General features: G+C 37.8%; 1 protein-coding gene across 50 annotated transcripts in view; it reads left to right on the top strand.

The window, feature by feature from the left end:
* Nucleotides 1-13,800, top strand: part of MBTD1 (mbt domain containing 1) — a 75,025-nt gene extending 61,225 nt beyond the window's left edge. For 35 of the 50 annotated variants that reach the window (XM_021067234.2, XM_084984869.1, XM_084984885.1 and 32 more), the window contains 2 exons: nucleotides 186-263; nucleotides 10,580-13,800. In XM_021067234.2, the coding sequence (XP_020922893.1) occupies nucleotides 186-263; nucleotides 10,580-10,698 (197 nt within the window). In that variant the 3' untranslated portion in view covers nucleotides 10,699-13,800. Of the gene's footprint in view, nucleotides 1-185; nucleotides 264-3,911; nucleotides 4,104-10,579 lie in introns of all 50 variants that reach the window. The other 15 variants (XM_084984847.1, XM_084984874.1, XM_084984845.1 and 12 more) reach the window with 1 other exon arrangement.

The following is a 13,800-nucleotide window of genomic DNA, read 5'->3' as shown; positions in this document are numbered from 1 at the left end:
ATTTGAAGGACTTATTGAATAAGTAGTGGAATCTCTCTGGTATTGAAGTTCATGGTTTTGCAGGAAAAAGTACCCTTATTTTTAAAACATTGTATACTTTTATAAGCGTAATGTTCTTGGTGAACTAAGTTGTATCTAGATTTGTAAGGAGTTGTCTGGTACCAATTTTCCCTTTTATTTTTCAGCATCAAGAGAAAGCCAATCAGGTTCATCAAAGCAGAAGAAAAAGGCTAAGTCCCAGCAATACAAAGGACATAAGAAAAGTGGGTCACCATGTGGTGTTTATATACACTTTGTAACTTGTTAACCAGTTGGGGTCTTAAATATTCTTGCACAGAAACGATACCCTTTTTGAGAGCAGATAACTGTGCATTCTGTATTATGCTTAAAGGTGCAGTATGCTATAAAAGGCAAACCTTTTCAGTAATGAGAAACACTTACCTTTGATAGGGGAAATTATTACCATAATATTTAATATGTGGTAAAGAATAGAGTCTGTGGACAATTCTTGAAGTAACATGTAAACCTTCTGAAAATTAATCTTTTTTAAATCTTTAAGAGTTTTACAACTTTAAAAGCAGATGCTTACAATAGACTTGGAGATTAATAAACCCATCCTTATAAATGAAAACTCTTTCTAGAATGATGCTTTTGAGAAATTCAAGGTGATAGCTAACAAAATCAGACCTAAGAAAAGTTTTCTCAGAATGCTCCTGTGCGGCAGGTTCAGCCCCTGGCCCAGGAACTTCTACATGCCATCGGTGTGGCCAAAAAAAATTTTTCTTGGGACTTCCCATGATGACTCAGTGGGTTAAGAACCCAACTAGTATCCTTGAAGATGTCGGTTCAATCCCTGGCCTCGCTCAGGGAGTTAAGGATCTGGCGTTGTCGTGAGCTGTGGTGTAGGTCACAGACGTTGCTCGCATCTTGTGTTGCTGTGGCTGTGGTGTAGGCCAGCAGCTCCAGCTCTGATTCAACCCCTAGCCTGGGAACCTCCATATGCCACAGGTGCAGCCCTAACTCTGATTTTTTTTTTTTTTTTAATCTTTTTTCCCCCAACATAGGAAGCCACAGATTTTTTTTCTTCATGAAACTTGTGGAATATTTTGCTCTGAGATATGGTTATTTTTATTTAAAGTTTTTTTTTTAAGTAAAAAGTACATTCGAGGATTAAAATTAAAACAGATTTTTCCAACTAACTTGCCCTATGTTCAAGGATCCCCTGTGGCATATGGAAGTTGATTGAACCTGAACCACAGCAATAACCTGAACCACTGCAGTGACAGCACTGGATCCTTAACCATCTGTGCCACAAGGAAAATCCAGCCCTTATCTTTTTGATCATAAATGTTTGTTTATAATTTCTTCAGTGAGAAACCTAACTTCTAGCAGCCAGTGCAGTGGTTCTTTAGTTTCCTCCGCATAAAAAACCCATATCAGCCTCACAGTAGTGATAACCATCAGGCCCCTAACCCTCTCTTTCATATTATAGACATAAGCCTCCTACAGTCCCAGAATTGTTTTGCCACCCAGCTGCTTACCATGTTTGATCACTAAGCTTTCTCTAAGGCTGAGTAGTACAGGCCGCTTTGGCCTGTCTTTTCACATTTTATTTGATAAGACTTTGAGATATCAGGATTTTCTTTCCATAATGTGTGGAATTTCAGAACATTTTTTATTACTTAGTAACTGTGTGATGTATGTTTTTTAGATCTAATTTCTGAGCATTGTATGCACAGATCGCATACCTCAGTTGGTGTAACTCTTACTGGGTTTGTGGCTTATGGGGTGTAATGATTTTGAATGAATGGGCTAGGGACATGGGAAGAAATGTGAAATTAATAAAGTGGTAATATCATTATCCTAGTTTTTAGTGATAACAGTACTAGATTTCAGGATTAGCTGAAAAACTGGATATAGCTACAATATGATGTGTCCTTTAACTTTTAGTAGCTCTTAATATTATGACATCATCTCCAATGCCTTTAAATTGTCCTTTGGACATAAAAAAGAACTGTGGACCCACAGTCCCTTATTAGAAATCCTTAGGCCAGATGTGTTTTGAAATTTAGAATTATTTGGATTTTAGAAAAGAAGTACATTGTTTGTAGCATATATTATGTAACATCCCTTGTAGGCTCTGCAGCATTTCCCAAAGCAAAATATGCATAAATAGTTACATTTAATGGGCTAAATAAAGGTTATAAATAGTATACCAAGTAAGGTCTGGTTTTGTCGCCAAAGTTGTGCCGAAAAAACTTTGAATTTTTGGAATTAAGGATAAGGAATTGTAGTTCTGTGTGCATGAAGAGGCAGTCTTCTTGTAAGGGTACTCTTTGCTCCTTTAATTTTTTTTTCACATTACTCGGCAGCAAGTAGTTTATTACAACCTTTTCACACAAAACTTTATTTACCAAAATAAGAAAGAATTGGGGGGTCCAAGAACTTAAGTCATCCATTGTATGCAGATTTATGTCAGACAGGCTACAAAACCTATTTGGTTTTAAGGTTGTCTACAGATTATTATATTCTGGTTCTGTTGTTTCATCTTTGGTCTTACTGTACCTAAAATCATCCGTCAGTATATTCTTTTGGTAGGGCTTACTTTTTACAGAAATAGATTGGCTTCATTGTCCTAGCTTGTCTTTTGATTAGCTGTGTATGAACATGCTTTATAGCATGAGGGGATAACTATTAACCAGTGCTGTTGAGAAATAAGAGTTACGTTCTGTCAAGAGGATCATTGTATGCAAGTCATCTATCCAATCTGAAAAGCCTTTTTTTCCTCAAGGTTTAATAATTCTAGAGCAGGAAAATCAACACTAATTTCTGTACCATCTTCAGGGGCTTTTGTAAGTAGTAGAAAGGTAGAAACTCTCCTGGCATTTTTATCTCCAAGTGTGTGGTACATTAGACTCTTGTCTACATGATTGCTGCAAATGATTTTGGTTTGGCAGTTGAGAATTAAATGTGTACTCATAGGAGCTTGGTTTCCAGATCATTTTACATAGGAATACTGTCTGACTTGTATTTATCTTTTTAGTCCTAATTTTGCAAAGCATAATTTCTAATTGATCCTGCCTGGGTCATTTGTAAGAAAAAAAAAAAAAAACACTCTTAAAGAAAACATGTAATTTATAGTCACAAAGCTATGTAAGTATCCTTCAGCTTTCAACCTATTAATGCAGAATGCTTGTTTATTCAATATTCGCAGAGCTTAGATTATTATTTGTTGGTGGTGAAAGCATTGTGTAAGTCTTCGAAGGTTTTTGTGTGCTTATGAAACTCTAATGAAAAGTGTTTTAGAAGAAATTAGATTGCTTACAAACATGCAGTCAACAAATGTTTAAACTTTAGAACTGCTTTTCAGATTAAGAATTATGACTTTCCTGAAAGAGTGGATTATAAACCGAAAGTTAGAGAAGTACATTTCATATCAGTAAAGTCCTGCCACGTGTCAAATACATTTATTAAATTGTTTGATTTCTCTCTGAAGGACAGTGTTTGTCTTACATGGGCAGCCACTGACTTTGGCCTGCAAGTAGGGTTTTTAAACCCTCTCTCTTCTAGTGGATTTTCAGTCCCCTCAAATTAAAATTTTCCCAATTAGCCAGCTAATTCTTCACACTCAGTGCTCTCTATAGTTCATTTTGCTTTCTTTTGTTTTCAATGGAGAGTCAGGATCCAGGATTTGGACTTGCAGAGACTAGAAATAATCACCTGTCATCCATTCCGCAGCCCACGCACGCACACATACATGCCCACCCACCCCTTGGTTTTAGAAATGCAAACCTTGCATAGTTGGCTCTCTTTTCAGAGTACCCTATGCAATGCAGCCTTTCCTAGTTATGATGCACTTTTCTTACCACACATGTAAGTAAAAGCTTACTTTAGTTTGACTTGATATTTAGAGAGGAAGATGCCAAGTGGGAAGAAGCCTGTCAGTTTGTCGAGCCTACCCATGACAGGTGGGCTGCGGAGGAGCTTCTCTGGTGACGAAGAGTTGACTCCTCCTCCATATCGAACCCTTCCAGCACAGACAGCCTCGGAGGCCTTCCCACCTCCCCGCACTAGCCGAGAGTTCAGTCCCAGCCTCAAAACAGGTAATTAGTCCCATCAGCACCTCAGGTACTGCAGAGGGTCAAGGTCTGGGTTCGGGTCGGGGGAGCGAAGGCGGGGGAGAGAAGGCATGGTCTGGCGTGACAGATGCTGGCTCATTAAATTTTTCTTTTTCTTTCAACTGAAAATTTCATTTTCACTAGTTCTTGATAGTCACTTCACTAAGATGAATCATCAGGGAAAGACTTTTATTTTGTTATAAGCCACTTCTGAGCTTCAAATTCAGATAGAGCTGTAATTTCAGTTTATGAAATTGCGAGACAGCTTATACTATTTCATGGTCTCATTAAAATAGTTGAACATCTTCCATTGTAGAATTCTATGTTACTTGACCTGGAGGAGAAATAGGCCATGAGGGATCAATCCGATTAATCAGATCCAGAAATGAGGCTTTGTTCTTAGCATTCCATAGCATCTCATTCAGTAGAAATAATGTGTTTTGTGTTCCTTTGTAATTTTGGTTCTGGTAGTAACATTTACCACAATTTTAGTTGAATAGCATGGACTTGGAAATACATTATCAGTATAATTTGGGTGTTGAATTTGAGCAAAATTTATTTGTGTAATTTCGTGCTTATGTAGGTACAGTGATTTAAGTAAGTGACATTTAGTTGAATTGGTTAGGCCAAGCTGGTAGAGTGTAAGAAAGACTGCCCTTTGTAATTGCTAAGAACAAACATGTTATCATAGAATATCAGAAAGGCTTCAGTTAACGTTTGGTGAGTCTTAGAGATGAGTACAGATCACATAGCTTCAAAGCCAAAGTTGTATCTGCTGTGGCCTGTATTCTGCCGTATCCTAACTATTGCTTTTACATTAATTTTTTAATCTGACTGGCATTCTTTAAAATGCCTTCTCTATGTTGAAAATGCTGATGGGACTTAATACCCAGCTCTGTTTTCTTCTCATTGCTCTGTTTGCTAGTATTTTTGCATCTGAAGTTGTCATCAGCCATTTTTTCGAGTATTAAGATGTGTTCTTTAGCTTTTGCCTTATTAAACAGTGTGTTAGGTGATCTTGATCCTTCCTAGTCTGTTTCTCTGAAGATCACGCTCATCTTTATATCTAGATAAAATCACTATATATACCTCTTTGTATAAAAAAGTAGATTAGGACTGCAAATCCAAGTTTATTTGCTCTTTAATAGAAATGCATTCAAAGTCTATCGAAGGAGCGTTTCAGCTTCTATTATTTCTTTTTATTTGTATTTATTTATTTATTTTTATTTTGCTTTTTAGGGCCACACCTGTGGCATATGGAGGTTCCCAGGCTAGGGGTCCAGTTGCAGCTACAGCTGCCGGCCTACTCCACAGACATAGCAACATCAGATCTGAGCTGCTTCACCCTACACCACAGCTCACAGCAATGCTGGATCCTTAACCCACTGAGCCAGGCCAGGGATCGAACCCTCAACCTTATGGTTCCTAATCGGGTCATTTCCACTGCCCCATGACGTGAACTCCTATTTGTCTTTTTAACTTTTTTCTTTTTGTATGTATGTATTATTAGGAAAGTCTTCTGTAACCTAATTAATTATAGGTACTGTGAGCTCTGAATTTCTGTTGGATTTTAGATGTGTTTTCTCATGCATTAGACTGATTTTGAAGGTGTGTGTCATGTTTTGTAAGAGAACTTGACTTTTAGGATTGGCGAAACCCAGGAACTTGAAGTAGACGTACAGGATGGCAACCAGAAGGCCTAAGGGACTTCCTTTCCACGAGTGTCTGTCGTGTGTGTGTCTTGATCAGGGGGCATGTCCTGTGGGACTTAAGTGCGATTTTACTCTGGTGAAACTTTGTAGGGAGTGTGTTGCTGTCTTGACTATCTGAAAGCTGAAGTTTGTGTAGCTATTGAAAAAATTTATTATCTATGGACTTCTAACTAGGAAAATGTGATTTCCGTTGGCTTATCTTCTGAAACGTTAGTGATAAGAGTCAGCAGAGTGCCTTCCTTTTAAAAACAGAGCCAAGAAAATGCATTTTTGTAGAAATTGACATCAGCCACAATCTATTTTATTTTATCCATCATTCATTGAGAACAAGGCTTATAAAGGAGAAATGATTAGCATGAAGTTACCAAACAGGCTTTATTTTAGATTCCATGAAAACAGTGAAACCTTGCATTAAAACATTCCACATCTGAGTGAATGTTTCACCTTTATCTTGAGTTACTTTTTTTTAAGCACATTGTTTCCATATTTTAGCATGAGTAGAAGTATAATCCAGAACTTGTTATTGTTAATAAATGCGCATAGTTTCAGGATGTGTTTTAGAATCTCAGCTTGTCTCAATTTACCTTTCTTACATTTAAAAAAAACCAAAAAACATCTGTTTGAATGGAACATGTTTGGTCTTGAAGCACAGTAATTCTTTTCTCATTCATTTAGCCATCTGATCATCATATAATAAGATACTGTTTTAATCAACCTTTTATTGTGGGTACTGCACCTTTAATGAAATATGGGGGGTTATCCTTTTCCATGTCTTAACAATTAATGCATGTTGGTATTAATATCTTCCATTTTATTATATTAAGCAATTTTTTTGTGTCTTTTTAGGGCCGCACCCACGACGTATAGAGGTTCCCAGGCTAGGGGATGAATCAGAACTGTAGCCGTTGGCCTACGCCACAGTCACAAAAACATCAGATCCAAGCCGTGTCTGCAAGCTACACCACAGCTCATAGCAACAACGGATCCTTAACCCACTGAGCGAGGCCAGGGGTCGAACCCACATCCTCATGGATCCTAGTCAGGTTCGGTAACCATTGAAACACGGTGGTAATTCCCATATTAAGCAATTTTTTAAAGAACTTTTTTTTTACAGAATGCAAGCACAGTCACGTTCGCTTTACCTTTCAAAAATCTGATTGGTATCTGTTTTGCTATTATTTGTTGCTCTTTATAGCTTTTTTAGTTTTGATTGATTGATTTTTGCTTTTTAGGGCTGCACCCGTGGCATATGGATGTTCCCAGGCTAGGGGGTGGAATCAGAGCTACAGCTGTCAGCTTACACCGCAGCTCACGGCAATGTCAGATCCGTTTCCACTGCGCCACAACCAGAACTCCTGTTTTGCTATTATACGGATAGTGTATTCACTTTTCTGCCTTTGGGCTATTAAATTTTTTAACACCATTACCATAACAAGTACCAAAGTAAAACAAAATGAATTCGTATACCTCAAAAGACTATTCTTTAAATTATTAAATAAGATGTCACAGAGCATTATTTTTGAAACTAATCTTTTATTGTTATTTGACTTTAAAAGTGTAGTCATTTTAATATTGTTCCACATGGTGACACTGTCGAGTTTTTGCTTCATGAAAACTTAGTTGGTTTACTCATCTAAATACTCTTTGAGGTGTTTTTTTTTGTTTTTTTTTTTTGTTTTTTTTTTTGTCTTTTTGCCATTTCTAGGGCCGCTCCCATGGCATATGGAGGTTCCCAGGCTAGGGGTCAGATCGGAGCCGTAGCCTCCGGCCTATGCCAGAGCCACAGCAACGCGGGATCCGAGCCGAGTCTGCAACCTACACCACAGCTCACGGCAACGCCGCATCCGTAACCCACTGAGCAAGGGCAGGGACCGAACCCGCAACCTCATGGTTCCTAGTCAGATTCGTTAACCAATGCGCCACGACGGGAACTCCACTCTTTGAGTTGTAATTCTTCTCATAAATTGATGTGGTTTCAGCTGTGTAAGCACTTCCCAATTTGCATTCCATATGTATCTGCATCCTCTCACTCTAGTTATAATGAAAAGATCCACAATAAAGAAAATTTTTTCACCTTTCCCTTCAAACCAGTGCCTGCAGGAAGCAAGCAGTTGGTTACTCTTGGCTGAGTGACCAGCCTGAGAGTTAACACACTGCGCAGGGAGAGGCCTCAGCCTATCCTGCCAGGCTGTAGCAGCCCCCTGATTCCCACTGTTAACAGTACTTCAGGAATGCTGGTTTCATGTTACCAAGTCTCTCTACTTTTCAGGGTTTTAAGTGAGATCTCCTATTTGAGAATATTCAGTCAAATTTAAAAGAACCACAGGGCAAAGGTGAGAGAGGGAGAAGCCCAGTTTGTGACCTCTGATTTGGCAGATCTGTGTGCTAGAAAAATTGAAGAAGAAAGTTAGCGTTACTCAGCGTGGGATTAGATTCCAGCGAATATGGGAGCATAGAAGGTCACCTGTTCTTTAAATTATTTGAAACTTTACCAACTCAATTTTGGTTAAACAATAGCTTTTTAAGAAACTTGATCACATCTATGAAAGGTTGGTAGTCACTTAGACTAATGTTTGACATCTAGTTGAGATCATTTTCATTTAAAAAGTAGGGAAATGGGAGTTCCTGTTGCCACCCAGCAGGTTAAGAACCCAGCTAGTATGCATGAGGATGCGGGCTTGATCCCTGGCCTGGCACAGTGGGTTAAAGATCTGGCATTGCTATGTAGATCACAGAAGCAGCTCTGATCTGGTGTTGCTGTGGCTGCAATATAGGTCGTCAACCGACCCCTACCCTGGAAAACTCCCATATGCCATGGGTGTGGCCCTGAAAAGAAAAAATTAAAATAAAATTTAAAATAGAAAAGTAACTTTTTTGAAGGGAGGAGTGCTATAGGAAGCAGGGGGTAGGCTTCAGGGAAGGGATTCAAGGCAGTCTGAATTTACTGGCTAATTGTGTTGAGGGACAGTAACTTCAGAGAGGTTTATAAAAAGAGATAGGAAAATCTCAGACTTTAAACAGCCTACGTTTTTGCGTAAGACCATTTCTGGGAACAGCAACAAATTCCTCTTTCTCTTGTTTGTTCATGCATTAGAAAGAGCCTTTGTGGCTCAGCGGTAACAAACCCGGCTAATATCCATGAGGACGCTCAGTGAGTTAAGGATCTGTTGTTGCCATGAGCTATGGTGTAGGTTGCAGTTGCGGTTCAGATTCCATACGGCTATAGCCATGGTGTAGGCTGGCAGCTGCAGCTCTGATTTGACCCCTAGCCTGGGAACCTCCATGTGCAGCAGGTGTGGCCCTAAAAAAAAAAGCCCTTCTGTCACTAAAAATTCTGACTACCATGACTTCAGTGGCTACCAAGAAACCTAATCCCCATTAACAGTACCGGAAACTGAAAATCAGTTGTCCATAAAAATGAAGATCTATTGGAACATGTTCATAAATTGAGGACTGCCTATACTGTCATTTGCTCTCATTAAAAAAAGTCATCAGACAAGAACTCAGACAAACAGTACTACTGTCAAGCTAGCTGTTTACGTTGCTGATGCCAGTCAATTTTTATGTTACCTAAAATGATTACTTAAGTTTTTCTCTATTTTAAAAAAATCAAGGTGTTTAATATAAGATTATTTGTTTTTTATGAATATGTAGTTATATATTTGCATAATATTTATATTGTAGATAATATATTTTATGGTTTTTTGTGTGTTTTTTTTTTGTTTGTTTGTTTGTTTTTTTGCCATTTCTTGGGCCACTCCTGCGGCGCATGGAGGTTCCCAGGCTAGGGGTCGAATCAGAGCTGTAGCCACCGGCCTACACCACAGCCACAGCAGCTCGGGATCTGAGCCATGTCTGCAACCTACACCACAGCTCAACAACGCCGCATCCTTAACCCACTGAGCAAAGCCAGGGATCGAACCCGCAACCTCATGGTTCCTAGTCAGATTCGTTAACCATTGAGCCACGATGGGAACTCCTAATATTTTTAAATTATCAGATTTATGTCTTTTTTTTTTTTTTTTTTTTTGTCTTTTTTGTCTTTTTGCTATTTCTTTGGGCCGCTCTCGCGGCATATGGAGGTTCCCAGGCTAGGGGTCGAATCGGAGCTGTAGCCACTGGCCTATGCCAGAGCCATAGCAACGCGGGATCCGAGCCGAGTCTGCAACCTACACCACAGCTCACGGCAACGCCAGATCGTTAACCCACTGAGCAAGGGCAGGGACCGAACCCACAACCTCTTAGTTCCTAGTCGGATTCATTAACCACTGCGCCACGACGGGAACTCCTGTCTTTTTTTCTGAAGGGAGTCTTTTTAATAAAGGTATTCCTTGAGATAATGTATTAAAGTCATATTTATTGTGTTACTGCTTATAAGTTCAGAGCCATCAAAGAAATTCATCGTTGTTTATATAGACATTGACGTAAAAGTGAATACTTAATCATGAGAAAAATTCTAATTATTCTAGTCAGATTAGTGATCACTGCTACCTTGAGTATTTCATTAACAGTGTCCATTCTGCAGTATTGAGTATGCAGTGTTGTTTCTTTTCAGAACTTGCCTTAACTGCACATACACTTTGAAAATAACATTAAATACTTCTCCTTCAGGGGGTTAATTTTAAGAGTTATTGAAGACATGAAGAGGTCTTACTAAATGAAAAGCTGGTGGAACATGAAGATTAAAAGCAATCTGAATATTCCAGAAATTCTTAATAACATCTCGTACGTTTATCTCTTTTTTTGCAGTGACTACATTGCAACTGAAGGAGGAGTTGATAGATGGAGAGGATTATAATTTCCTCCAAGGAGCATCTGATCAGGAGAGCAATGGCTCTGCCAACTTCTACATCAAACAAGAGCCCTGAGGTGGCTCAGAAACTGTGGGTGGGAGGGAAAGAATTTTACACAGGACTGATTTATAATCAATCCAGCTGTACAGTGGGGCTGTTCTACTGGGACATTTTGCTAAACATAGAAAATTTCAGTTCCAGATTTTTCAAGTGGGTAGGGAAACTATTTTAGCCGTGGGGGGAAATTTTTCAATTTATAAAGATGGACAATTTTTGTGTTGTATTTGAAGCTTTTGAAAGAATTTTGTAATATTTTCCAAGTTTGGATTTATGTGCATTGTTAACAAGAACTGAAATTCTAACTTTTTTGGTAAGATTAAAGTTTAGGTAGCAGGATTGAAGGAAATGATTTAAGAAGGATATAGTTGTAAATGCAAATGAACTGTCATTACAAATGAACCTTTTTGGTACCTGTTGGGAGACTTTGGGATTTCAGAAGTTAGGCCAGTCACATCTCCAGCTTCCTCTGCTGCAGAATATGCAACTGAACCCTGCCCCCTTGGAGGGCTCATCACCACATAGATCATGGAAGGGTAATTAATTCTGCTTCTTGGCATTTTATTGCAGCCCATTTTAAATATTTGTACAGAAATGTTTTTCTTTCTGTGAAATTTTATTTGGAGTTCTGTATGAAACTGGAAGAACTCTGGATACTTTTATATGTTCTCTTTTAATTAAAAAATGAGTAAAATTATCCTAACACTAAAGTGTTAAACTGGAATGGTTGACAAGATACATACAAGATCTCAGTCTACATGTTGAGGGGTTGGGGAAACTGTAATATTGTCCTAAGTTTATTTTATTTTCCTTATTAAAAAGAAAAAAATACCCCACAAAAGGGATTCTGATCAGTTCTCTGCCACTTGCCACCATCTGTGAGATAATACTTGGTATAACCACACCCCAAAACACATGTTCTGTATTACCAGGAGAATCAAATTAAGTTGCTTAAAGCCAAAATAACTTTAGATTTCAAAATCATTCCAGCTCTGCTTTTAACTACTCTGGATTTGTTAGAAAGCTAATTTGAAAGAGAATTTAATTTTCTTAAAATTCCGTATATATATATATATAGTATGAGTTTTCTTTAATTATATTCAGAATTAATTTTAACAATAGTAATTCATTTGGACCATTTTGAACATTCCCTATTTTAAAACTAACATAGCCTCCTTTTAAAAAAGGATATAAGGGTAAATTGGTGAAAGGTTTGCTCTCTGCATTTTTCTAACTTTCTGAGTTGTGACTGAATGAGAGAGCTTTAGCATTTACCAGTGAGGTTCATAAACTAAACTCTCAGGAATTAATTGCATCTGTTCTAGAAGTGCTTCTGGGTCTTAGCCTGGCCTCCTCAGAGTGGTAATGTTGACCATCTCCTCTGGAATGTAGGTAGGGCTAATTAGAAATTAATCAAAATGATTAACCTCTACAGTCCTTCAGCCTATGGAATGCTTTAAAAAATGTTAATGGAAAGCCCCAGGAGACCATTTTAGGTAAGGTTTTTTGTTTGAATTTTAAAATGCATAGAACATTAAAAACCAGCAGTTTATTTTCTAAAATATTGCTCTACTTTTGGGAATAATAGCATTGGTAATATGCACAGGTTTACCTCATTCTATGCAAGAGGGGTTAATATCATAAGGTTTTGTAGTTGCTACTGGAAGTAAAATTTGTTACTTTATAGTGTAAGAATGTATGGAATCGCATGTCAACATTTCTTAATACTGACTCTTTAGGGGCATAAAATGCAGATCATATCAACGCCAAGTTGATTCTCATGTGTCAAATATATGTGAATTCAACTGTTAAATTACTGGATATTTATCTTAAACGTTACTGAGAGGGACCTACTGTAAATGTGACATCCTCACACTTCCCAAATCTTTAACTTTTAAGAATCTTCCCGTACACTTAAAGCCTGGAAGACTTCCAAAGCAGGGCTTACAAAGTCTTTATTCTCAGGCTTAGTGAATTAAACCCAGGACTCTGATTTCATGCGATGAGCACAAGAAGCCAGTTGTATCAAGTGCTCTAACAATACCCTGGGCTTAGGGGCTCTACGGGGAACTGAATAAACCAGGAGGGATTTGATTTAGAGCCTGGTAATTAGCTCTGTGAAATGCTCAGTTGTAGCCAGGTTTTATAAGCTTCCAATTCTACAGCAAAGCCAGGCTCTGAGTGTTCGAATTTCCTACGTACTTATGAAGTGTTCCTGTCTTAATCCCATGACCAACAGTTAAAGGTTGGTAAGACTTCTACCATCTAAACACAACATAAAGCCCTCTTCATTGTTCCGACTCTAACTCCTACTGCCGATGAACAGAAAATGAGTTGATGCAGAGGAGATTCATGTCTTAGCAGCAACTCCGAGCATACAACTCAGCCCCATTCTCTCTTACGGTTCAAACGTACTGCTGACCTTTGGTTTGTTTTTGTTTTTTTCCTGTTAGGATTATTTGGGAATTTTTGGTAGTTTAAACCCTTTAACCTTTTCCTTGCTGTGTATGAGGAAAGCTAAAGCTGTTATCAACTTCTTCTTCTACGGATACTAACACGGGTTTTCAGTGTTTGTTTGTTTTTATTATTATTAATTTTGCGTGATGTGAATACCCTCTCCCATCAATATTTGTATTATGGTGCTATATATTTGGTAATGATCCTTTACTATTGGGAAGGGATTTTAAAAATACTGTGATTAAACTGGGTTTCTTCCTTTGATTTTCATACTTTAAATATTAAAGCCACAGTCATTTATACAAAAGAAAAGCGTCTGTCCCTGGGCAAATCTTTTGAGGACAGAGGTCAAAGTAAACTGCATAAGGTTTTTACATCATTTCTGTATGTATTTGATATATAGATCAATATCTGTACAAATTTAATCTTTTATTTTCTTGGTAACTTGTGATCATTGAGAAAGCATTTGAGACTTTCTCATGAAATGTATATATATAATGGCGTGAAAAATTCCTTCAGAGAAATTTATGTTCCTTTCATTTTTACGAAATTACAAATTTTCAGCATGGATGTGGAAAGCATTAAAATTATAACTTTGTGTACAAGATGAAAATAATTCACTAAATTTGCCCTTTTTTACACAAAATAAAACATTAAAGTTAA

Source organism: Sus scrofa, chromosome 12 (assembly GCF_054392235.1).
Source record: "Sus scrofa isolate SSC_HxYL_T2T_F1_AM1 chromosome 12, Sscrofa_HxYL_maternal_Yorkshire_Landrace_v2.0, whole genome shotgun sequence".
In the NCBI taxonomy this organism is placed as follows: Eukaryota; Metazoa; Chordata; class Mammalia; order Artiodactyla; family Suidae; genus Sus; species Sus scrofa.
Note: the sequence above shows the minus strand (reverse complement) of the source record. Positions and strands in the feature narration are given on the sequence as shown.